At 56.9% G+C, this 18,795-nt stretch overlaps 1 protein-coding gene and 1 long non-coding RNA gene across 2 annotated transcripts; one reads left to right on the plus strand and one right to left on the minus strand.

Moving 5' to 3' along the window:
* Nucleotides 1-3,470: 3,470 nt before the first annotated feature.
* Nucleotides 3,471-14,478, plus strand: TACR1 (tachykinin receptor 1). The gene is made up of 5 exons (XM_059870582.1): nucleotides 3,471-4,088; nucleotides 8,132-8,326; nucleotides 11,178-11,328; nucleotides 11,433-11,629; nucleotides 12,795-14,478. The coding sequence occupies exons 1-5, from the start codon at nucleotides 3,691-3,693 to the stop codon at nucleotides 13,087-13,089; spliced, it is 1,236 nt and encodes a 411-aa protein (XP_059726565.1). The 5' UTR covers nucleotides 3,471-3,690; the 3' UTR covers nucleotides 13,090-14,478.
* A 2,446-nt stretch (nucleotides 14,479-16,924) lies between these two features.
* Nucleotides 16,925-18,767, minus strand: LOC132339948 (uncharacterized). The gene is made up of 2 exons (XR_009489746.1): nucleotides 18,515-18,767; nucleotides 16,925-18,421 (listed from the first exon to the last, which is right to left on the minus strand). It is a non-coding gene; the product is annotated as an uncharacterized LOC132339948 (long non-coding RNA).
* Between the last annotated feature and the right edge of the window lie 28 nt (nucleotides 18,768-18,795).

Raw genomic sequence — 18,795 nt, forward strand, 5'->3', positions numbered from 1 at the left:
TTTCTTTTATTATTTTGCCATCTTCACTTTGAACAACCCAGGGTGAAAACTTCACTTCCCAAAGTCTGGAAAATTCTTTCCCAAAGAGCCAAGCCTGGTGTGACTGCGGGGTTTGGTGGGAATTTGGAAGACCCCAAACAAGGGGAGACCCCAATTAAGGGGAGACCCCAATTAAGGGGAGCCCCTGATCAATGGGAGACCCCAGTTAAGGGGAGCCCCTGATCAAAGGGATCAATTCCCAGTTCCAGGGGTTTGGGAGCTGCTCCTGGTGTTCCTCAATCCCAGATTTTGGGATCCAACCCTCGGCTGGAGGAGCCAGAACCTCCCAGGATGGGAAATTCCCGAGAGGATGAGGATGGATTTTCCTCTGGGATTTGGGGGTTCGGGGTCCCCTTGCTCGGGAAGGAGCAACATTCTTGTCCAGGATGTGATTCCCACCTGGGAATTCCAGTTTTTTCCAGGAATTTTGGGCTTTCTTCCCAGCAAATCCCAAAGCTCCTTTGGGAACACCCTGAGCACATCCTGGCTCCCATTCCTGGATCCCATTCCCGCATTCCCAGCTCCCATTCCCACATTTCCAGTCCCCATTCCCGCATTCCCAGCTCCCATTCCCACATTCCCAGTCCCCATTCCCGCATTCCCAGCTCCCATTCCCGCATTCCCAGTCCCCATTCCCGCATTCCCAGCTCCCATTCCCACATTCCCAGTCCCCATTCCCGCATTCCCAGCTCCCATTCCCACATTTCCAGTCCCCATTCCCGCATTCCCAGTCCCCATTCCCACATTCCCAGTCCCCATTCCCGCATTCCCAGCTCCCATTCCCGCATTCCCAGTCCCCATTCCCGCATTCCCAGCTCCCATTCCCACATTCCCAGTCCCCATTCCCGCATTCCCAGTCCCCATTCCCGCATTCCCAGCTCCCATTCCCGCATTCCCAGTCCCCATTCCCGCATTCCCAGCTCCCATTCCCGCATTCCCAGTCCCCATTCCCGCATTCCCAGTCCCCATTCCCGCATTCCCAGCTCCCATTCCCACATTCCCAGTCCCCATTCCTGCATTCCCAGCTCCCATTCCCGCATTCCCAGCTCCCATTCCCACATTCCCAGTCCCCATTCCCGCATTCCCAGCTCCCATTCCCAGGTTTTTAGGGAATGTTGCCATCGAGCAGCACCCCTCTGGATCCCCCTGGGAACTCCGAGAATTTATTAATTCCCACCTGGAATAAACCCCGGGATCGCTCTGGGAGCGAAGAATTCCAGCGGCTCCTCCCCACGCGCAGCTCCCGGCCCGAATTCCTGCGGGATTTACCTGGGAGCGGCTCCTCTGCCCAAAAATCCGGAATTTGGGATCACCCCCGGCCACACCGGAGCGGCTTCCCCGGGAGGAAAAGCGGCGGCGCATCCCGAGGAGGGAGCAGAATTCCCGAGGGGAAAGCGGGGGGCGCTCCTGGCAGAATTCCCGGCAGCATTCCTGGCAGAATTCCCGGCTGGAGCAGCAGGGCCGGGATGGATCTGGCAGCAGCGGAGCTCAAATCCCTGGATACGAACCCGGGCTGCGGGAAGGGATCTCAGATTAATTAAATTTATTAGGGAGAAGAGGGAATGTCATGGAGAGGGAATTTCAGGGACAGGGATTTTCCAGCCCTTTTTAGGGGGGGCTGAAAAGGTTCGGGATAAATAAAGATAAAACCAATCAATAATCGATAAAATCATCGATAAAACCCCGGAGCTTTGCCGTTACCGGGATCTTCCAATTCCCGCTGATTTTGGAGCCGGGCCCCAAAAGTGCCCGGGGAGATTTGGGGGGAAAAAGGTGGGAGAGGAGATGGGGGGAGGGAAATTTGGGATGGGGGTGCCTGGAAAGGCGGAGGAGCCGCTGACGGCGGAGCGCGGAACGGCAGCGGCGGCGGGGGCTGCGGAGCCCCCGGGAACGGAGAGGGGACAGGGGGGACCGGGGGGACAAGGGGAGGGGACGGAGGGGGACCGAGGCACCGGGGGAGGGGACAGGGGACCGAGGGACAGCGGGGGGATAAGGGGAGGGGACAGACGGGCCCGGGAGAAGGCTGTCCCCGGCCGGCTCTGCCCACCCCGCTCTGGCACCGCCCGCGCCGCACATAAAAGCCCCGCTCGTGCCTCGCCCGCCGCAGTCGGGTCCGCGGCACCGGCTGCGCCCCGAGCACGCGGCTGGGCCGGGCGGAACCGCCGGCGGCCGGGACCGAGCGGGGATCCGCAGCTCGAACCGGGGAATCCGCAGCCCGAACCGGGGAATCCGCAGCCCGAACCGGGGAATCCGCAGCCCGAACCGGGGAATCCGCAGCCCGAACCGGGGAATCCGCATCCGGAATCGCCTGCATCCCGAACCGAGCGGGGAGCTGCATCTCGAACCGGGGAATCCGCATCCGGAACCGAGCGAGATTCCGCATCCCGAACCGGGGAAACCGCATCCGGAACCGCCTGCATCCCGAACCGACTGCATCCGGAACCGGCTGCACCCCGAGCCGAGCGGGAATCTGCATCCCGAACCGGGGAATCTGCATCCCCAACCGGCTGCAGCAGGTACCGAGAGGAGCCGCATCCTGAACCGACTGAATCCCGACCCGGGAGGGATCCGCACCTGCTCTGCTGCACCTGCATCCCAGTTCAGTGCCGAAGCGGGCAGGACCCGCACCCCGAGCCAGCCGTGCCATGGCCACGCTCCCGGCTCCAGCTGCCCCCGGACACCGGAAAGACCGGAACCCCAAACCCTCTGCACCCTGACCCAGACGGGTTCTGCACCCCAAACCCTCTGCACCCTGACCCAGACGGGTTCTGCACCCCAAACCTGCTGCACCCTGACCCAGACGGGTTCTGCACCCCAAACCTGCTGCACCCTGACCCAGACGGGTTCTGCACCCCGAACTGGGAGGTGCCCATGCCCTGAAGCAGCCACGCACCCCAAAGTGGCTGAGCCAGCAGGGCCCTGCACCCCAAAACTGGCTGTGCACTGATCCTACTGCACCCTAAACCAGAAGGGATCTGCACTCCAAATTGGCTTATCCAGAGGGGATCTGCACTTCAAACTGGCTGAACCAGAAGGTTCCTGCACCCCAATTTTGCTGACCAGGAGATCCCTGCACCTCAAATTGGTTGATCCCGGCTCCTGCACCCTGAACTGGCTGATCCAGGAAGGATCTGCAGCCTAAATTAGCAGTGCCCTGCACCCTAAATCAGAAGGTCCCTGCACCCCAAACTGGCTGATCTAGAAGATCCCTCACCCCAATTTTGTTGATCTGGAGGTCCCTCACCCCAATTTTGCTGAACAGGAGATCCCTCACCCCAATTTTGTTGATCTGTAGGTCCCTCACCCCAATTTTGCTAAGCAGGAGGTCCCTCACCCCAATTTTGCTGAACAGGAGATCCCTCACCCCAATTTTATTGATCTGTAGGTCCCTCACCCCAATTTTGCTGAGCAGGAGGTCCTTCACCCCAATTTTGCTAAGCAGGAGGTCCCTCACCCCAATTTTGCTGAGCAGGAGGTCCCTCACCCCAATTTTGTTGATCTGGAGGTCCCTCACCCCAATTTTGCTGAGCAGGAGGTCCCTCACCCCAATTTTGCTGAGCAGGAGGTCCCTCACCCCAATTTTGCTGAGCAGGAGGTCCCTCACCCCAATTTTGCTGAGCAGGAGGTCCCTCACTCTGATCTCCCGTGGCCATGGATGAGTCCCCACCGCTGGCGGCTGAGCTGGAGCTGGAGCCCCTCAACGCCTCCCTGAACGAGTCCTGGACCAACCCGTTCGTGCAGCCGCCGTGGCAGGTGGCCCTGTGGGCCGTGGCCTACGCACTCATCGTGGTGGTGGCCGTGGTGGGCAACGCCGTGGTCATGTGGATCATCCTGGCGCACAAGCGGATGCGCACGGTCACCAACTACTTCCTGGTGAACCTGGCCTTCGCCGAGGCCTCCATGGCCGCGCTCAACACCGTGGTCAACTTCAGCTACGCCGTGCACAACGAGTGGTACTTCGGGGCCGCCTACTGCCGCTTCCACAACTTCTTCCCCATCGCCGCCGTCTTCGCCAGCATCTACTCCATGACGGCCATCGCGCTGGACAGGTCAGTGGTGGGTCACTCCTGGCCGGAGCTGGGGACAGGTCAGTGGTGGGTCAGTCCTGGCCGGAGCTGGGGACAGGTCAGTGATGGGTCAGTCCTGGCCAGAGTTGGGGACAGGTCAGTGATGGGTCAGTCCTGGCTGGACTTCGGGACAGGTCAGTGATGGGTCAGTCCTGGCCAGAGCTGGGGACAGGTCAGTGATGGGTCAGTCCTGGCCAGAGCTGGGGACAGGTCAGTGATGGGTCAGTCCTGGCCAGAGTTGGGGACAGGTCAGTGATGGGTCAGTCCTGGCCACAGCTGGGGACAGGTCAGTGATGGGTCACTCCTGGCCAGAGCTGGGGACAGGTCAGTGATGGGTCAGTCCTGGCCAGAGCTGGGGACAGGTCAGTGATGGGTCACTCCTGGCCAGAGTTGGGGACAGGTCAGTGGTGGGTCAGTCCTGGCCACAGCTGGGGACAGGTCAGTGATGGGTCAGTCCTGGCCACAGCTGGGGACAGGTCAGTGATGGGTCACTCCTGGCTGGAGCTGGGGACAGGTCAGTGATGGGTCACTCCTGGCCAGAGCTGGGGACAGGTCAGTGATGGGTCAGTCCTGGCCAGAGCTGGGGACAGGTCAGTGATGGGTCAGTCCTGGCTGGAGCTGGGGACAGGTCAGTGATGGGTCAGTCCTGGCTGGAGCTGGGGACAGGTCAGTGATGGGTCAGTCCTGGCTGGAGCTGGGGACAGGTCAGTGATGGGTCAGTCCTGGCTGGAGCTGGGGACAGGTCAGTGATGGGTCAGTCCTGGCCACAGCTGGGGACAGGTCAGTGATGGGTCAGTCCTGGCTGGACTTGGGGACAGGTCAGTGATGGGTCAGTCCTGGCCGGAGCTGGGGACAGGTCAGTGATGGGTCAGTCCTGGCCACAGCTGGGGACAGGTCAGTGATGGGTCAGTCCTGGCTTTAGCTGGGGACAGGTCAGTGATGGGTCAGTCCTGGCCAGAGCTGGGGACAGGTCAGTGATGGGTCAGTCCTGGCCAGAGCTGGGGACAGGTCAGTGATGGGTCAGTCCTGACTGGACTTGGGGACAGGTCAGTGATGGGTCAGTCCTGGCCAGAGCTGGGGACAGGTCAGTGATGGGGTCATCCACCCCTGGCCGAAGCACAGGGACAGGTCAGTGACCCGGGTTGGGTTTTCCCCCCCAGTTCCTGCCAGATCCCACTGGGAACATGATCCCAAGCTCAGCTGGATCCCAGATACTGGATTCCACTGGAGCTGTGATCGCAGATCCCACTGGAGCCATGATCCCAAGCTCAGTTGGTTCCTGGATCCCACTAGAGCCGTAATCCCAGATCTCACTAGATCCATGGTCCCAGATCCCACTGGAGCCGTGACCCAAGCTCAGCCAGATCTCACTGGATCCATGATCCCAAGCTCAGCTGGATCCCAGATACCGGATTCCACTGGAGCCATGATCCCAAACTCAGCTGGATCCCAGTGGGACTGAGGGACCCCAGATCCCCAGAACCCCCAGGATGTCCCTTCCCTCTCCCAGGAATTTGGGGTCAGGGACATTTCCCCCTGGAGCCCCAGGACAAATCCGGCTCCAGAGCTGCCCCGTGGCTCCCTCTGAGCCTTTTGGATTTTTCCAAGGCCCCATTCCTGGAGCCAGCCAGGCTCTGCCCCTCTCCGTGTTCCCAGGGAATATTGGGAATTCTGGCAGGGAGCCGGGGGGCGGAGGACGCTTTTCCTGCCCTTTTCCAACACCTCTGGAGCTGCTGGCTCTGGGATTCCCTGAGGGAAGCAGGGCTGGGGGTGGGTGGGGCTCCCCGGGCGTTAAAAACAGCCCCAGGTTTGGTTTTGTCACCAAATCCTCTCCCTAAAATCCATGGGAATTGAGGCACTCATCAATGAAAACCGGGATATTTCCAGTTCCTCTCCCATGGTGCGGCTCCAGGAGGATCCTTGGGATCAGCTCTTGGGAAAAGCCTCTTTGGGGCTGGGATGAATTCCAGGGATTATTTTTTGGGCTGAATAATTTAATTTACAGCCTTTGATCCACCCTGAAAAATCCAGGAAAGCAAATCCAGGGAAGCTGCAGTAAAACAGGGAGGTCTGGGAGGCTGGGGCTGGAATTTTCTTAGGATTAGCATTCCCAAAAAATCTTCCTGCACCTGCAAACCCTGAAGAGAGGCTTGGTTTTCCCAAAAAATCCAGGCTTCCATTTGGAAGCTGCAGCTCCAACTGCATCCCCAACTCCAGCCAGGAATGGGGAAGGGAACAACCCCCAAATCCCATCCTCAGCCCCTCCAAACCTTGGGAAAATTCTTTTTCCTCTGACTGGGAGCTGACAATGGAGCTGAAAGGCAGGAAAAGCAGGAATTTGTTCCAGAAAGCTGGGAGGGAGGATTCCCAGTTCCCAGAGGTGGAACTGGGACTGGAGAGAGCTGGAACAGGGAATGGGAATGGGCAGAGCTGGGAATGGGACTGGGGAGAGCTGGAACTGGGATTGGGAATGGGCAGAGCTGGGTTGGGGTTCCAGTCACAGCCAGTGGGGCTGGAATTCCCAATTCCCATCAAAAATCAGGGAAGCAGCATGGAACAAGCCTTGTGTTCCCAAAGCTGTGGAATGGGTGGGATTGGGAAGGACCTCAAATCCCACCCAGTGCCACCCTCCCATTCCCAGGCTGCCCCAAACCCCTCCAGCCCAGCCCCGGGCACTTCCCGGGATCCAGAGGAACCCAGGGCTCCCCGGGAATCCCCCGTGGGATTATTTGTGGGATCCATCATGGATCCATGAGGGATTTTTGCTGGAAGTTTCTCCATCCCCTCCTTCCCCTGGAGCTGCTCCAGCCCTGGGCACGAAAGAAAAACAGCCGGAAGTTGTTCTGAACACTCGGGACAATGGCAGGAAATTCGGGATCGGGGCTGGCACTGCGGGAAGTGCCTCAGGAAAATCCCAAAGAATTCAGGGCCTGGCAGCTCCCTCGGCTCCCACATTCCCACCCCAGCCTTTGTTTGCCCAAAGGGAACACCGGGATTTCCCAGCTCCCATTCCTGCTGTTCCCAAAGCTGGAGAACACCGGGATTTTCCAGTCCTAATTCCCACCTTTCCCAAAGGGAACACCGGCATTTTCTAGTCCTAATTGCCACTTTTCCCAAAGGGAACCCCGGGATTTTCCAGCCATATTCCTGCTGTTCCCAGACCCAGAACCCTGGGATTTTCCAGCCCTAATTCCTGCTGTTCCCAAAGCTGGAACATTGGGATTTTCCGCCCCTGATTCCTGCTGTTCCCAGACCCAGAACCCCGGGATTTTCTGCCCATATTCCCGCTGTTCCCAGACCCAGAACCCCTGGATTTTCTGCCCATATTCCCGCTGTTCCCAGACCCAGAACCCCGGGATTTTCTGCCCATATTCCTGCTGTTCCCAGACCCAGAACCCCGGGATTTTCTGCCCATATTCCCGCTGTTCCCAGACCCAGAACCCCGGGATTTTCCGCCCCTGATTCCTGCTGTTCCCAGACCCAGAACCCCGGGATTTTCTGCCCATATTCCCGCTGTTCTCAGACCCAGAACCCCGGGATTTTCCGCCCCTGATTCCTGCTGTTCCCAGACCCAGAACCCCGCGATTTTCTGGCCATATTCCCGCTGTTCCCAGACCCAGAACCCCAGGATTTTCCAGCCATATTCCCACTGTTCCCAGACCCAGAACCCCGGGATTTTCTGGCCATATTCCCGCTGTTCCCAGACCCAGAACTCCGGGACTTTCTGCCCACATTCCCGCTGTTCCCAGACCCAGAACCCCAGGATTTTCCGCCCCTGATTCCTGCTGTTCCCAGACCCAGAACCCCGGGATTTTCTGGGCATATTCCCGCTGTTCCCAGACCCAGAACCCCGGGATTTTCCAGCCACATTCCCGCTGTTCCCAGACCCAGAACCCCGGGATTTTCTGGCCATATTCCCGCTGTTCCCAGACCCAGAACCCCGGGATTTTCTGGCCACATTCCCGCTGTTCCCAGACCCAGAACCCCGGGATTTTACCCCGGGATTTTCCCGTTTTCCCGCCCAGGTACATGGCCATCATCCACCCGCTCCGGCCGCGCCTCTCGGCCGCGGCCACCAAGGCTCTGATCGGGCTGATCTGGCTGCTGGCGCTCCTCCTGGCCTTTCCCCAGGGATATTTCTCCATCACTGCTGAGCTCCCGGGACGCCTCGTCTGCCTCGTGGAGTGGCCGGAGCCCGGCGGAGCCATGTCCGGGAAAACGTGAGTGGGAACGGGGAAAATAAACGGGGTGGGAATGGAGGGGGGAAAGGGAAAGGGAAAAGGAAAATGAAAGGAGCAAAAAAAGACGGGGGGGGAAAAGAGGAAAAGGAAGGGAACTCCTGAATTTCCAAAGGGTCTGGGAATGGTTTGCAAATGGGAGTTAAATGTCAGGTGTTGAGGAAAAAAAGGAGGGGGAGGAATAAAAAAGGGAATGAAATAAGGATTTTTAAAAAGGGAATAAAGAGGGGATAAAATAGGGAATAAAAAAGGGAATAAAAAAGGAGCCTGTGATCTCCAGCTCTGAGGAGGGAGGAACTGGGGCTGTGGAATTGCACTCTGGAATTCCAGGCCAGGTGTCAGATCCAGGAGTGGCCAGTGCCAAACCCTCTCTGTGTCCTTTGTCACCTCATTCCCAGAGTGGCACCATTCCATCCCCAGGGGCCCTTCCATCCCAGAATATTCCCAGATTTCCAGCCTGGAATGAGGCAGCTGCTGACTGGGATGGATTATTCCAGTGGTTTTTCCAAAGGCTGACCCCAAAGGCAAACGGCGCCGTTAAATCCACAATGGATCTGCATCCCGTGCTCCAGAAAAGTGGGAAAACTGGGAAAACTGGGAAAGGAGATCCCTGGCAGCTTTGGGATGGGCAAATCACAAAGAATTTGGGGATTGGGAGGTACTGGCAGCTCAGTGGCGTCTCCAATCCTCGGGAATCCCACAAGCAGATCCCGGGATGGGATTTTCCTGCCCTAAATAACTCGGGACAGGTGTTTGGGTCATTCCAGAGGCACCATTCCAGCCCTTCCCCGCTCCATGGCCTCAGAATGGATATTCCAGGAATGCTCCAGTGGCAGCTGCTCCATTTGTGGCGCCAGGAGGAAAAAATTCCATCCCTTCTCCAGTTCCCAGGGAAAACAGGGGGAAAACCCGGGAAAACAGGAGAATTCCAACACTTCTGGGGGGAATTCCTTTGGAAAACCTCTGGGGAGCAGAGCCCTGGTGTGCAGAGGGTACCAGAGCTGGATTTTCCCTGGAAAACATCCCTGGTTTCAGCCAGAGCTGAGAATTCTGTGGGATTTGATCCGGCCGTCGATCCCTGCTTCCCAAAGGGATCAGGAATTCCGTTTGGGGTTTTGAGGGAAAGGAGAAGCCGCCCCTGGATCCCTTGGGAACTCAGGGATGTCCCTTCCATGCCAGCATTCCCAGGATTCCCAGGGAAAAGGAGGTGGCAGCTCCATCCTCCGGCATGCCACGATCCCCACAGGATCCTCCATTCCTCACCACATCCTAAAACCCTTCCAGCTGCAAACCCCAAATCTCCCGGAGTGCTGAGATCCCGGGAATGCTGCAGGCAGAGCAATTCCCAGCGCTTTTCCACGCCTGGCATCCCAAAAGGATTCCTGGAGCTCTCTGGAACGGCTCTTGGAGCCCAGACCCCTCTGGGAATGGGGCTCTGCGCTGCTGACGTTATCCCGCAGCTCCTCCAGACACTCCTGCAGCGCTCTGAGGATCCGGAATTCTATGGGAACTGCAACAAAATCCTTCTCCGGAGCCGCCAAGATGCCTCTGGAATGAGGCAAACGAAATCCAGCCCCGCCAAGGCCATCCCAAATGGAATTAGGGCCGGGAAAATCAGATTGCAGTACCGAGCAGCAGCGGGGCTGGGGCCAGCCCTGTTCCCTGCGGGAGAATTCCCAGAGCTGCTCCTCACCCTCTGGAGCTGGGATTCAACCTGAGCTCCTGGGAGGAGGAGCAGGAGCAGGGCCTGGATTGGAATCCAAATCCTTGGGAAGAGAGAGGAGCTGGGAGCCCAAAACATTTTTGGAGCCCAGAAATCTGCCCAGAGAGCCCAAAGCCTTGGGAATAAAATTCCCGTTAACCAGGCAGGATTTGGGAAGTTTTCCAAGTCAGCACCAGCCACGTTTGTGGACTCAGGTTTTAGGGAAGAGAGGATTTTCCAGGATTTCCTGCAGGGTCGGAGCCTCCGTCCCCTCCTGTGCTTAAACCTGGAATTATTGGATTTCCATTTCAACTTCTCTCTTACAGAAATCCTCATTGGTCCACAGCATTCCCAGTGCTCCCACAGTATTCCCAGTGCTCCCACAGTGTTCCCAGTGCTCCCACAGCATTCCCAGTGCTCCCACAGCATTCCCAGCGCTCCCACAGTGTTCCCAGTGCTCCCACAGCATTCCCAGTGCTCCCACAGTGTTCCCAGTGCTCCCACAGTGTTCCCAGTGCTCCCACAGCATTCCCAGTGCTCCCACAGCATTGTCAGTGCTCCCACAGCGTTCCCAGTGCTCCCACAGTGTTCCCAGTGCTCCCACAGTGTTCCCAGTGCTCCCATAGCATTGCCAGAATTCCCACAGCATTCTCAGTGCTCCCACAGTGTTCCCAGTGCTCCCACAGCATTGCCAGAATTCCCACAGCATTCCCAGTGCTCCCACAGTGTTCCCAGTGCTCCCACAGTGTTCCCAGTGCTCCCACAGCATTCCCAGTGCTCCCACAGTGTTCCCAGTGCTCCCACAGCATTGCCAGAATTCCCACAGCATTGTCAGTGCTCCCACAGTGTTCCCAGTGCTCCCACAGTGTTCCCAGAACTCCCACAGCATTCCCAGTGCTCCCACAGTGTTCCCAGTGCTCCCACAGCATTCCCAGAATTCCCACAGCATTCCCAGTGCTCCCACAGCATTCCCAGTGCTCCCACAGCATTCCCAGTGCTCCCACAGTGTTCCCAGTGCTCCCACAGTGTTCCCAGTGCTCCCACAGTATTCCCAGTGCTCCCACAGCGTTCCCAGTGCTCCCACAGCGTTCCCAGTGCTGGATCCTCAGGGATTATCCCGGTTTTTTCCAGGTACCACTTTTCCATGACGGTCCTGCTGTACCTGCTGCCGCTGCTGGTGATCGGCTGCGCCTACGCCGCCGTCGGCCGCACGCTCTGGGCCAGCGCCATCCCCGGAGACTCCTCCGACCGCTACCACGAGCAGGTGTCGGCCAAGAGGAAGGTGAGGAATTCCAGGAGGGGCTGGATCCTGAATTCCCGGCCAATCCCAAGCAGAGGCCGTTCCCGAGGCTGGAATGGCTGCAGGATGGCTCTCTCCCGTGGCAGGTGGTGAAGATGATGATCATGGTGGTGTGCACCTTCGCGCTCTGCTGGCTGCCCTACCACGTCTACTTCACGCTGCAGTACCTGCGGCCCCAGTGGTACCTGCAGAGCTTCATCCAGCAGGTGTACCTGGCCGTCATGTGGCTGGCCATGAGCTCCACCATGTACAACCCCATCATCTACTGCTGCCTCAACGACAGGTGGGAGCGCCGCGGAGCTCGGGAAGGTGGAGCAGGCTCCCGGAGGAGAGGATGGATGGGGTTCTTTTGGGATGGGTCTGTCCTGCCCTCTGCCACTTCCAGCAGGGGTGGGGGTGGCACAATTCTCACCTGGAGTCTTTCCTAATCCCTGTGGATTTTGAGGGCAAAACTGAAATGATCCAAACTCCTAATTGGGGTTTATGGGGGGGTTTTCCATTTCTCAGGGGGTTTTTCATTTCTTGGAGGGTTTTTCCTCTCCTCAGTGGAAGATGGCAATTTTGTCATGTTTAGAAAAGCTCAGCTTTATCTCCCCCCTCCTCTGTCCATCTCCATGTCTTTCCTCATTCCTCTGTCCATCTCCATGTCTTTCCTCATTCCTCTGTCCATCTCCATGTCTTTCCTCATTCCTCTGTCCATCTCCATCCCATTCCTTTGTCCATCTCTATGTCTCTCCTCATTCCTTTGGCCATGTCCATCCCATTCCTTTGTCCCTGTCCATCCCATTCCATCGGCCATCTCCATGTCTCTCCTCATTCCTTTGTCCCTGTCCATCCCATTCCTTTGTCCCTGTCCATCCCATTCCTCTGTCCATCTCCATGTCTCTCCTCATTCCTTTGTCCCTGTCCATCCCATTCCTCTGTCCATCTCCATGTCTCTCCTCATTCGTTTGGCCATGTCCATCCCATTCCTTTGTCCATCTCCATGTCTCTCCTCATTCCTCTGTCCCTGTCCATCCCATTCCTCTGTCCCTGTCCATCCCATTCCTTTGTCCATCTCCATGTCTCTCCTCATTCCTTTGTCCCTGTCCATCCCATTCCTCTGTCCATCTCCATGTCTCTCCTCATTCGTTTGGCCATGTCCATCCCATTCCTTTGTCCATCTCCATGTCTCTCCTCATTCCTCTGTCCCTGTCCATCCCATTCCTCTGTCCCTGTCCATCCCATTCCTTTGGCCATCTCCATGTCTCTCCTCATTCCTTTGTCCCTGTCCATCCCATTCCTTTGTCCATCTCCATGTCGTTCCTCATTCCTTTGTCCCTGTCCATCCCATTCCTTTGTCCCTGTCCATCCCATTCCTTTGGCCATCTCCACATCTTTCCCCGTCCCTGCCCGTGTCCATCCCACTCCTCTGGCCCATTCCACGCCTGTCCCGTCCCCGTGGCCAGGTTCCGGGTGGGATTCAAGCACGCCTTCCGGTGGTGCCCGTGGGTCAGCGCCGGCGAGTACGAGGGGCTGGAGCTGCGCTCGGCGCGCTTCCTGCACACGCACAGCTCCGTGTCCAAGCTCAGCCGCATGGACACCACCACCGTGGCCTCGGCGCTCGGCGCGGCCGACGAGGAGCTGGACGAGCCCGGCCGGGCCGAGCGGCTCTCCCTGGACATGACCTCCAACGGCTCCTCCCGCAGCGACTCCAAGACGGTCTCCGAGAGCCTCAGCTTCTACTCCAACACCCTGACCTAGGGATGTCCCCTCAGTGCCACCTCGGTGTCACCACCCCGCTTGTGCCGTGCCGGCGTTTCCCGCGCTGTTTTCCTGTCTCTTTTCCTTGGGATGAGTTCTGTTGTGGGGCCACCAGGAATGTTTTCACTGCCTGGCTGGAGATGGAGGGGATGCAGGAATGGGACAGAGCCGTGTTTTCCTCTGGAATTCCAGCACTGGCCGGCGCTTCTGCGCTCTCTGCGAGGCAGGAGGGACCTCTTGGTGCATCCCACCCATGGAAAACGACCCCATCCTGCACCTCCCTCCTCCCATCCTTAATGTCATTGTCCCTGCTGGAGATCCAGGGGGATCCTGAATCCCAAAATCCCAAAAAGGCTTTTTCCAGCTGCATGGGGGAATCACCGGCCACAGCGCAGACTTTGGGATTCAAGCAGGCCTGGCCCTGGTTTGGGTCTGTTTGGCAGAAGATCCGCGGCGCCTTTGGAAGCCGCAGCCAAGGATCCATCCGGGAGCCATTCCCATTGTTCCCAGCGTTTTTCTGGGATTGCCGTGGATGCAAGGCCTGCCCCGCCCATCCTTGTCTTTATTGTTGTTTTTATTTTCTGTCCCTCGAGGGCTCCTCATGGCCGAGCACTCCAGGAGGGAAGCGCAGGATCTGCTGTTTACAGAGCGTTCCCACAGGGAATGACGGGATTTGGGTTTTTTGGGATTTCCGTGTCCTTGCTGGAGCCCTGGTGTGAGGTCACAGAGCCCAGCCTGGGAACTCCCGGGGTTTATTTCCCATAAAATCACCATAATCCAAAAAAATTCTGATTTTCAGACTTCAGGGTCTCTTCCAGCATTCCCTATTCTGGGATTCTGGGATTTTGGGATTTATTCCTCTCCCAAACCCTGCCCCAAAATCCTGTGTCCAGATGAAAAATTGACACAACCATTATAATGCAAAGTTTAGCATGGGAATCCTCCTTTTCCTTGGAATATCCACCCCAAATCCCACTCCTGCTGGAATATCCACCCCAAATCCCATCCCTGTGGAATATCCACCCCAAATCCCATTCCTGCTGGAATATCCACCCCAAATCCCATCCCTGTGGAATATCCACCCCAAATCCCATCCCTGTGGAATATCCACCCCAAATCCCATCCCTGTGGAATATCCACCCCAAATCCCATTCCTGCTGGAATATCCACCCCAAGTCTCATCCCCGTGGAATATCCACCCCAAATCCCATCCCTGTGAGTCTGACATCCCTGGGGAATTTGGGATGGTGGCAGCTGGAAGGAACTTTCTGGGATGTTCTTCCCATGGGAGCATCCCAAGAGAGAGGGAACCCAACCATCCTTCCCAAAGTATCTCTGGATTGTCCCAGCGTGGATTTTCATGGATAAATATTCCTTTGATGTGGAGAATGGTTCATTATCCCTTAACAAGGGGAGGAGGGGTGGGAGCAGGAAGAGGTGGAAAAGCTAAAATTCCATAGAAAAGATGGATGAGGGGTTTGGGGGCACCCTCAGTGGGAGGGGTTTGCCCTGAAATGTCACCAAAAGAGGAAAAGGGACAATTCCCAAAATTCCTTCTCAAATTCAGGGCTGGGAGTGTGGCACTGATTCCCAAACCAGGGAAAAGGCTCCGATCCCTCCTGGAGCGCGGGCAGGGCTCGGGGCTGCTCCATTCTCCAGGCAATTCCTGGTGTTTCCAGTGTCCCTGATGGATCCTGGCTCCCCTTCCCGGGCTGGGCTTCCCAAACCCCGCTGCTCCGCCGGGAACACGCAATCCTCCATGCATTTCCAGGCAGGATATTCCAGGTGGGAATTGCAGGAGCATCCCGCCCCCACCAGCAGTTCCAGCTGACTGGAATTCTGGATTTTAATTAAAGCAGCGTTCCCGGGCTCAGCTCAACCCCATGGGCCTGGTAAACTTCAGCTGTTGGTTTTCCATCAGTGATTTTATCCAGGAAAAAGGAGGGAAGGGATAAATATCCACATGTTCCTGGCTGAGATTCCCATGAATGCCAGGCTGGATCCCCCTTGCTGGTGGGATTCACATCCCAATGGAGCCATTTCCCTCACTAGAATTATCCCTTCCCAGCAGGATTCAGATCCCAATAGATCCATTGGGATCATCCCATCCCTTTAACAGGGCTGTCCCTAATGGGGAATTTCACCCCCTCTCCATAAAATGAGGCACAAAAATCCCCCTCAGCCACACAAGGAAAGGGAATTCCACATTCCCGGGGCTTTGGGTTATCCCTCCATCTCCAATTCCATGGGAAACCCCCCAAAATCAGGGCTGACCACAAAAAAACCCCAAATTTTGTCGGTTTTGGTGCTTTCCAAGCGGGATCTGCAGCTCTGAGCGAGCCCATCCTGCTGAATTCCCTCTCTGGTTCAGCCTCATTTCCATGGATGCATTCCAGCGCTTTGCATAAATGTTTGCTTAATGCCGAGTCCAAAATATCCCAGAAAATAAAAATCCCCAGGAACTCAAGGCAGCTCCTGGCTCCCGGGGCGGATCCCGCAGTTTCCATGGCACCCGGGGGGCTCTGGGATGCTCCCAAAAAATCAAAGCTCAGGGAGGAACAATTTGGGTTCAGGACATCTGGATGGAAGCAAATTCACATTTTTCAGGAATGCCCAGTTTCATTTTTGGGGCAGATTCTGGCAGATTTGGGGTTCCTGGAGGGTGGAGAATTCCAGCTTGTTCCCAGCAGTAATTAGCGTTAATTACCCTGGTAATTACTGAGCTCTGAGCAGGCAGCGATTGGGAACCAACCCGAGCTGGGTGGGAATTTTGGGGTGGGAAAGGAGGAATTCAGTTGGATTTGGTGGGCCCAGGAACCTCCTGGACATCGGGAATTCCAGAGGGAAAGAAGGGAAAAGAGGAGAGGGGGAATTGCTTCCACAAGGATGGGCTTAATTAAAAATTAATTACTCATTGCAGCAACCGAGGGGTTGCAGGAGGATTTAAGGAATCCTGGGGGATCCACGCTCTAGGCAGGATTTTTTAGGAAAAAATTCCTCCCTGAGGGGCTGGGATGGAATTCCCAGAGGAGGTGTGGCTGATCCCTGGGAGTGTCCAAGGCCAGGATGGACAGGACACCAAAAATCTGGGAAATCCTGGGATTTGTGGCAAAAAATTGGGGATAAAACACAGGGAATGAGAGCACCAAAGGTCAGATCCTCACTGCTCATTGGGAGTGAGGGGCAGGAGAAGGGATTGGGGCCATTCCCAGGGAATGAGGAGCAGGAGAAGGGATTGGGGCCACCCTGAGGTCTGCGACACTCCAGCTTCTTCCAGAGCATTCCCACTAAAGGGAAAAGAATCCATCCCAGCTGGCTACAAGCAGCGTGTGCAGCAGCCAGGCAGAACAGAGCTTCCCAATGAAATCTAGGAAAGATCCAACCCCCAGGCTTCCATTCAGGGAATGGCCAGGGAATGGTCCCGAGATCATTCCCTGCCCATTCCGTGGTCATTCCAGCCCATTCCTTGCCTGTTCCAGGCAAGGTCTCCAATCCCTGTTCCCTCCCCTTTTCCCAGGTTTCCCACCCCACAGCTCAGGCAAACCCCAGTGCCCCAAATCCTCCCAAACCCTTCCCAAGCCTGGCTGGAAAAGTGCCAGCAGCTCCCAAAGGAAACCTCTCCCTGCACCCAGGAGCAGCCCCACATCCTCCCAGGATTTTGGGAATGCAAACCCCTCTGGAATGTGGGGAGCTGGGAATAGAGTCCTGGCAGGATTTCTGGAGCCAGGGAGGGATCACAGCCCTTTGTACCATTGTTGTCACAGTGATCCATTCCCTCAATTCCCCCTTCCATCCTGGAATGTTCCTGCTGATGCCGGGGGAAAATCCACCTCCGTTGCCAGGGCAGGAATGATTTATTTGGGCATAAAACCCGTCAGAATTCCTTGGAGTCTCCTCCGGGATGGGCTCAGCTGCAGAGATTGATTTGTTTACAGCAGCCACGGAAAGCGGGGGCTGCTCCCAGGAAAACACATCCCAAACACAGCCGGGGATTTTCCAGCCTCTCCTGGATATCCTGGAGCAGCCAAGGGAAGGGACTGACCCCATTGCTCAGCCCCCAGATTATCAGGGGGACAAAAACCCCCCAAGTGGTTCAGATCCTCCAGGTCTGGGAATCGGCCGGAGCCTCCCGGGTGCTTGGAATCTTCCAGGGAGATTCCAGGCTGCTCTTCCAAGGAGATTCCGGGCTCCAAGCGCTGATTCCTTTGCCATTTTTGGGGTTGGGTGAAGGCAGAGCTGAGATCCCTCTGGCTCCGTCCTGGCGGGAATGGAGCCCGGCTCCGGAGGGACAGATGGAGCCAAAATATAACTGGGATGTGGGGGTTGAGGATCACCCTAAATCCACACATTCCTTAGGAAAAATGGGATTGTCCTTGTTTGGTTCCAGCTGATGGATGGCTGTGCTTGGAATGGGTTCTATAAAAACTCAACTGTGAATTGAGCCCAGGAAGGGCTCAGTGGAGGAAATGGGATTTTCTTTGTTTGGTTGATGCATCGTTGTGTGTGGAATAAAAACCCAAGTGTGGCTCAAGCTCAGCTCTGGAGGGATGGAGGGAGCCAAAATCAAACTGGGATCTGGGGGTTAAGGATCACCCTAAATCCACACATTCCTTAGGAAAAATGGGATTGTCCTTGTTTGGCTGGTGGATGGCTGTGTTTGGAAGGGGTTCTATGGAAACCCAGCTGTCCCTCCCGTCCTGGGGACAGGGCTGGGCGGTGTTTCCTTGGATCAGCCCTTCCCGGGAGCCTGGAATATCCTGGATAGGGACACCATTCCCTAAATCCCGATTATTCTACCCCCGGGAGATCCCGCGGCTCCATCCCGCGCTGGAGCTCGGATTTGATGATCCCAAAGGTGTTTTCCACCCTCAACAATTCCATGGTTGTGTGACCCCTTGGCTGCTCCATGCGGGGAGAGGAAATCCTGGGAACCATTCCCGCGGAGATCAATCCACGGCTTTTCCTCCTGCTCCATCCAGCGGCTCGGCCGGGAAAAACCGCCGGGAAAAACGGCGGCACCCGGCGGCAGCATCCCTAAATCCTAAATTCCGGCTGGGAATGCCGGAAAAACTCCTGCTCCCGGTGGAGTCAAACCGCTCTTCCCAAACTTTGGAACGCAATGGAATTCCCAAGCTTTGGGGACGGATCTGGCACATCCAGGCCATCCTAATTATTTCCTAAAGCTTCCAGAGCAGGAGGGATGCTCCAGAAGGAAAAGCCATGGATTTCCTTCCCTGTTGGTGGAGCTTTGCCTCAGGCACAGAGCTCGGGGCTCTCCCAGGGATGTGGGACCTGGAGCCAGGGGAGGGTCACAGGGAATGTGGGAATGAACCTGGAGAGTGACACGTAATGTGGGAATTACACCCGGAGAGTCCAGGAAATGTGGGAACACACCTGGAAGGGCAAAGGAAATATCGGGACCCACCTGCAAGGGAAGGCCTGGATGTTGCACTCAGTGACAAGGCGGGGATCGGGCCCATCTTGGACTCAGTGATCCCAAAGATTCCAACCTCAGCGATTCCGGGGTAAGCGGCGCTACTCTGGCGGCTCCTCCTCCTCCCGAGGGGGGAGGGTTCCAGGGCTGCACCGACGGCTGCTGACCCCGCTCCGGCCCGGGAATTGGGAGGGGAAAGGGAGAAATGGCGAGGCCGCCCCTTCCCTTCCCGCGTCCCCTCACGGCTCCCTCAGAGCGAAGCCCCGCCCCCT

The sequence above is a fragment of the Haemorhous mexicanus genome, chromosome 30 (assembly GCF_027477595.1).
Source record: "Haemorhous mexicanus isolate bHaeMex1 chromosome 30, bHaeMex1.pri, whole genome shotgun sequence".
In the NCBI taxonomy this organism is placed as follows: domain Eukaryota; kingdom Metazoa; phylum Chordata; class Aves; order Passeriformes; family Fringillidae; genus Haemorhous; species Haemorhous mexicanus.

Bases quoted from the DNA above. Each gene is read 5' to 3' on its own strand.
- TACR1 (XM_059870582.1), top strand. From the start codon at position 3,691: ATGGATGAGTCCCCACCGCTGGCGGCTGAGCTGGAGCTGGAGCCCCTC. The intron at 4,089-8,131 runs GTCAGTGGTGGG...TTTCCCGCCCAG, and splicing joins ACGGCCATCGCGCTGGACAG to GTACATGGCCATCATCCACC. The intron at 11,630-12,794 runs GTGGGAGCGCCG...CCCCGTGGCCAG, and splicing joins TACTGCTGCCTCAACGACAG to GTTCCGGGTGGGATTCAAGC.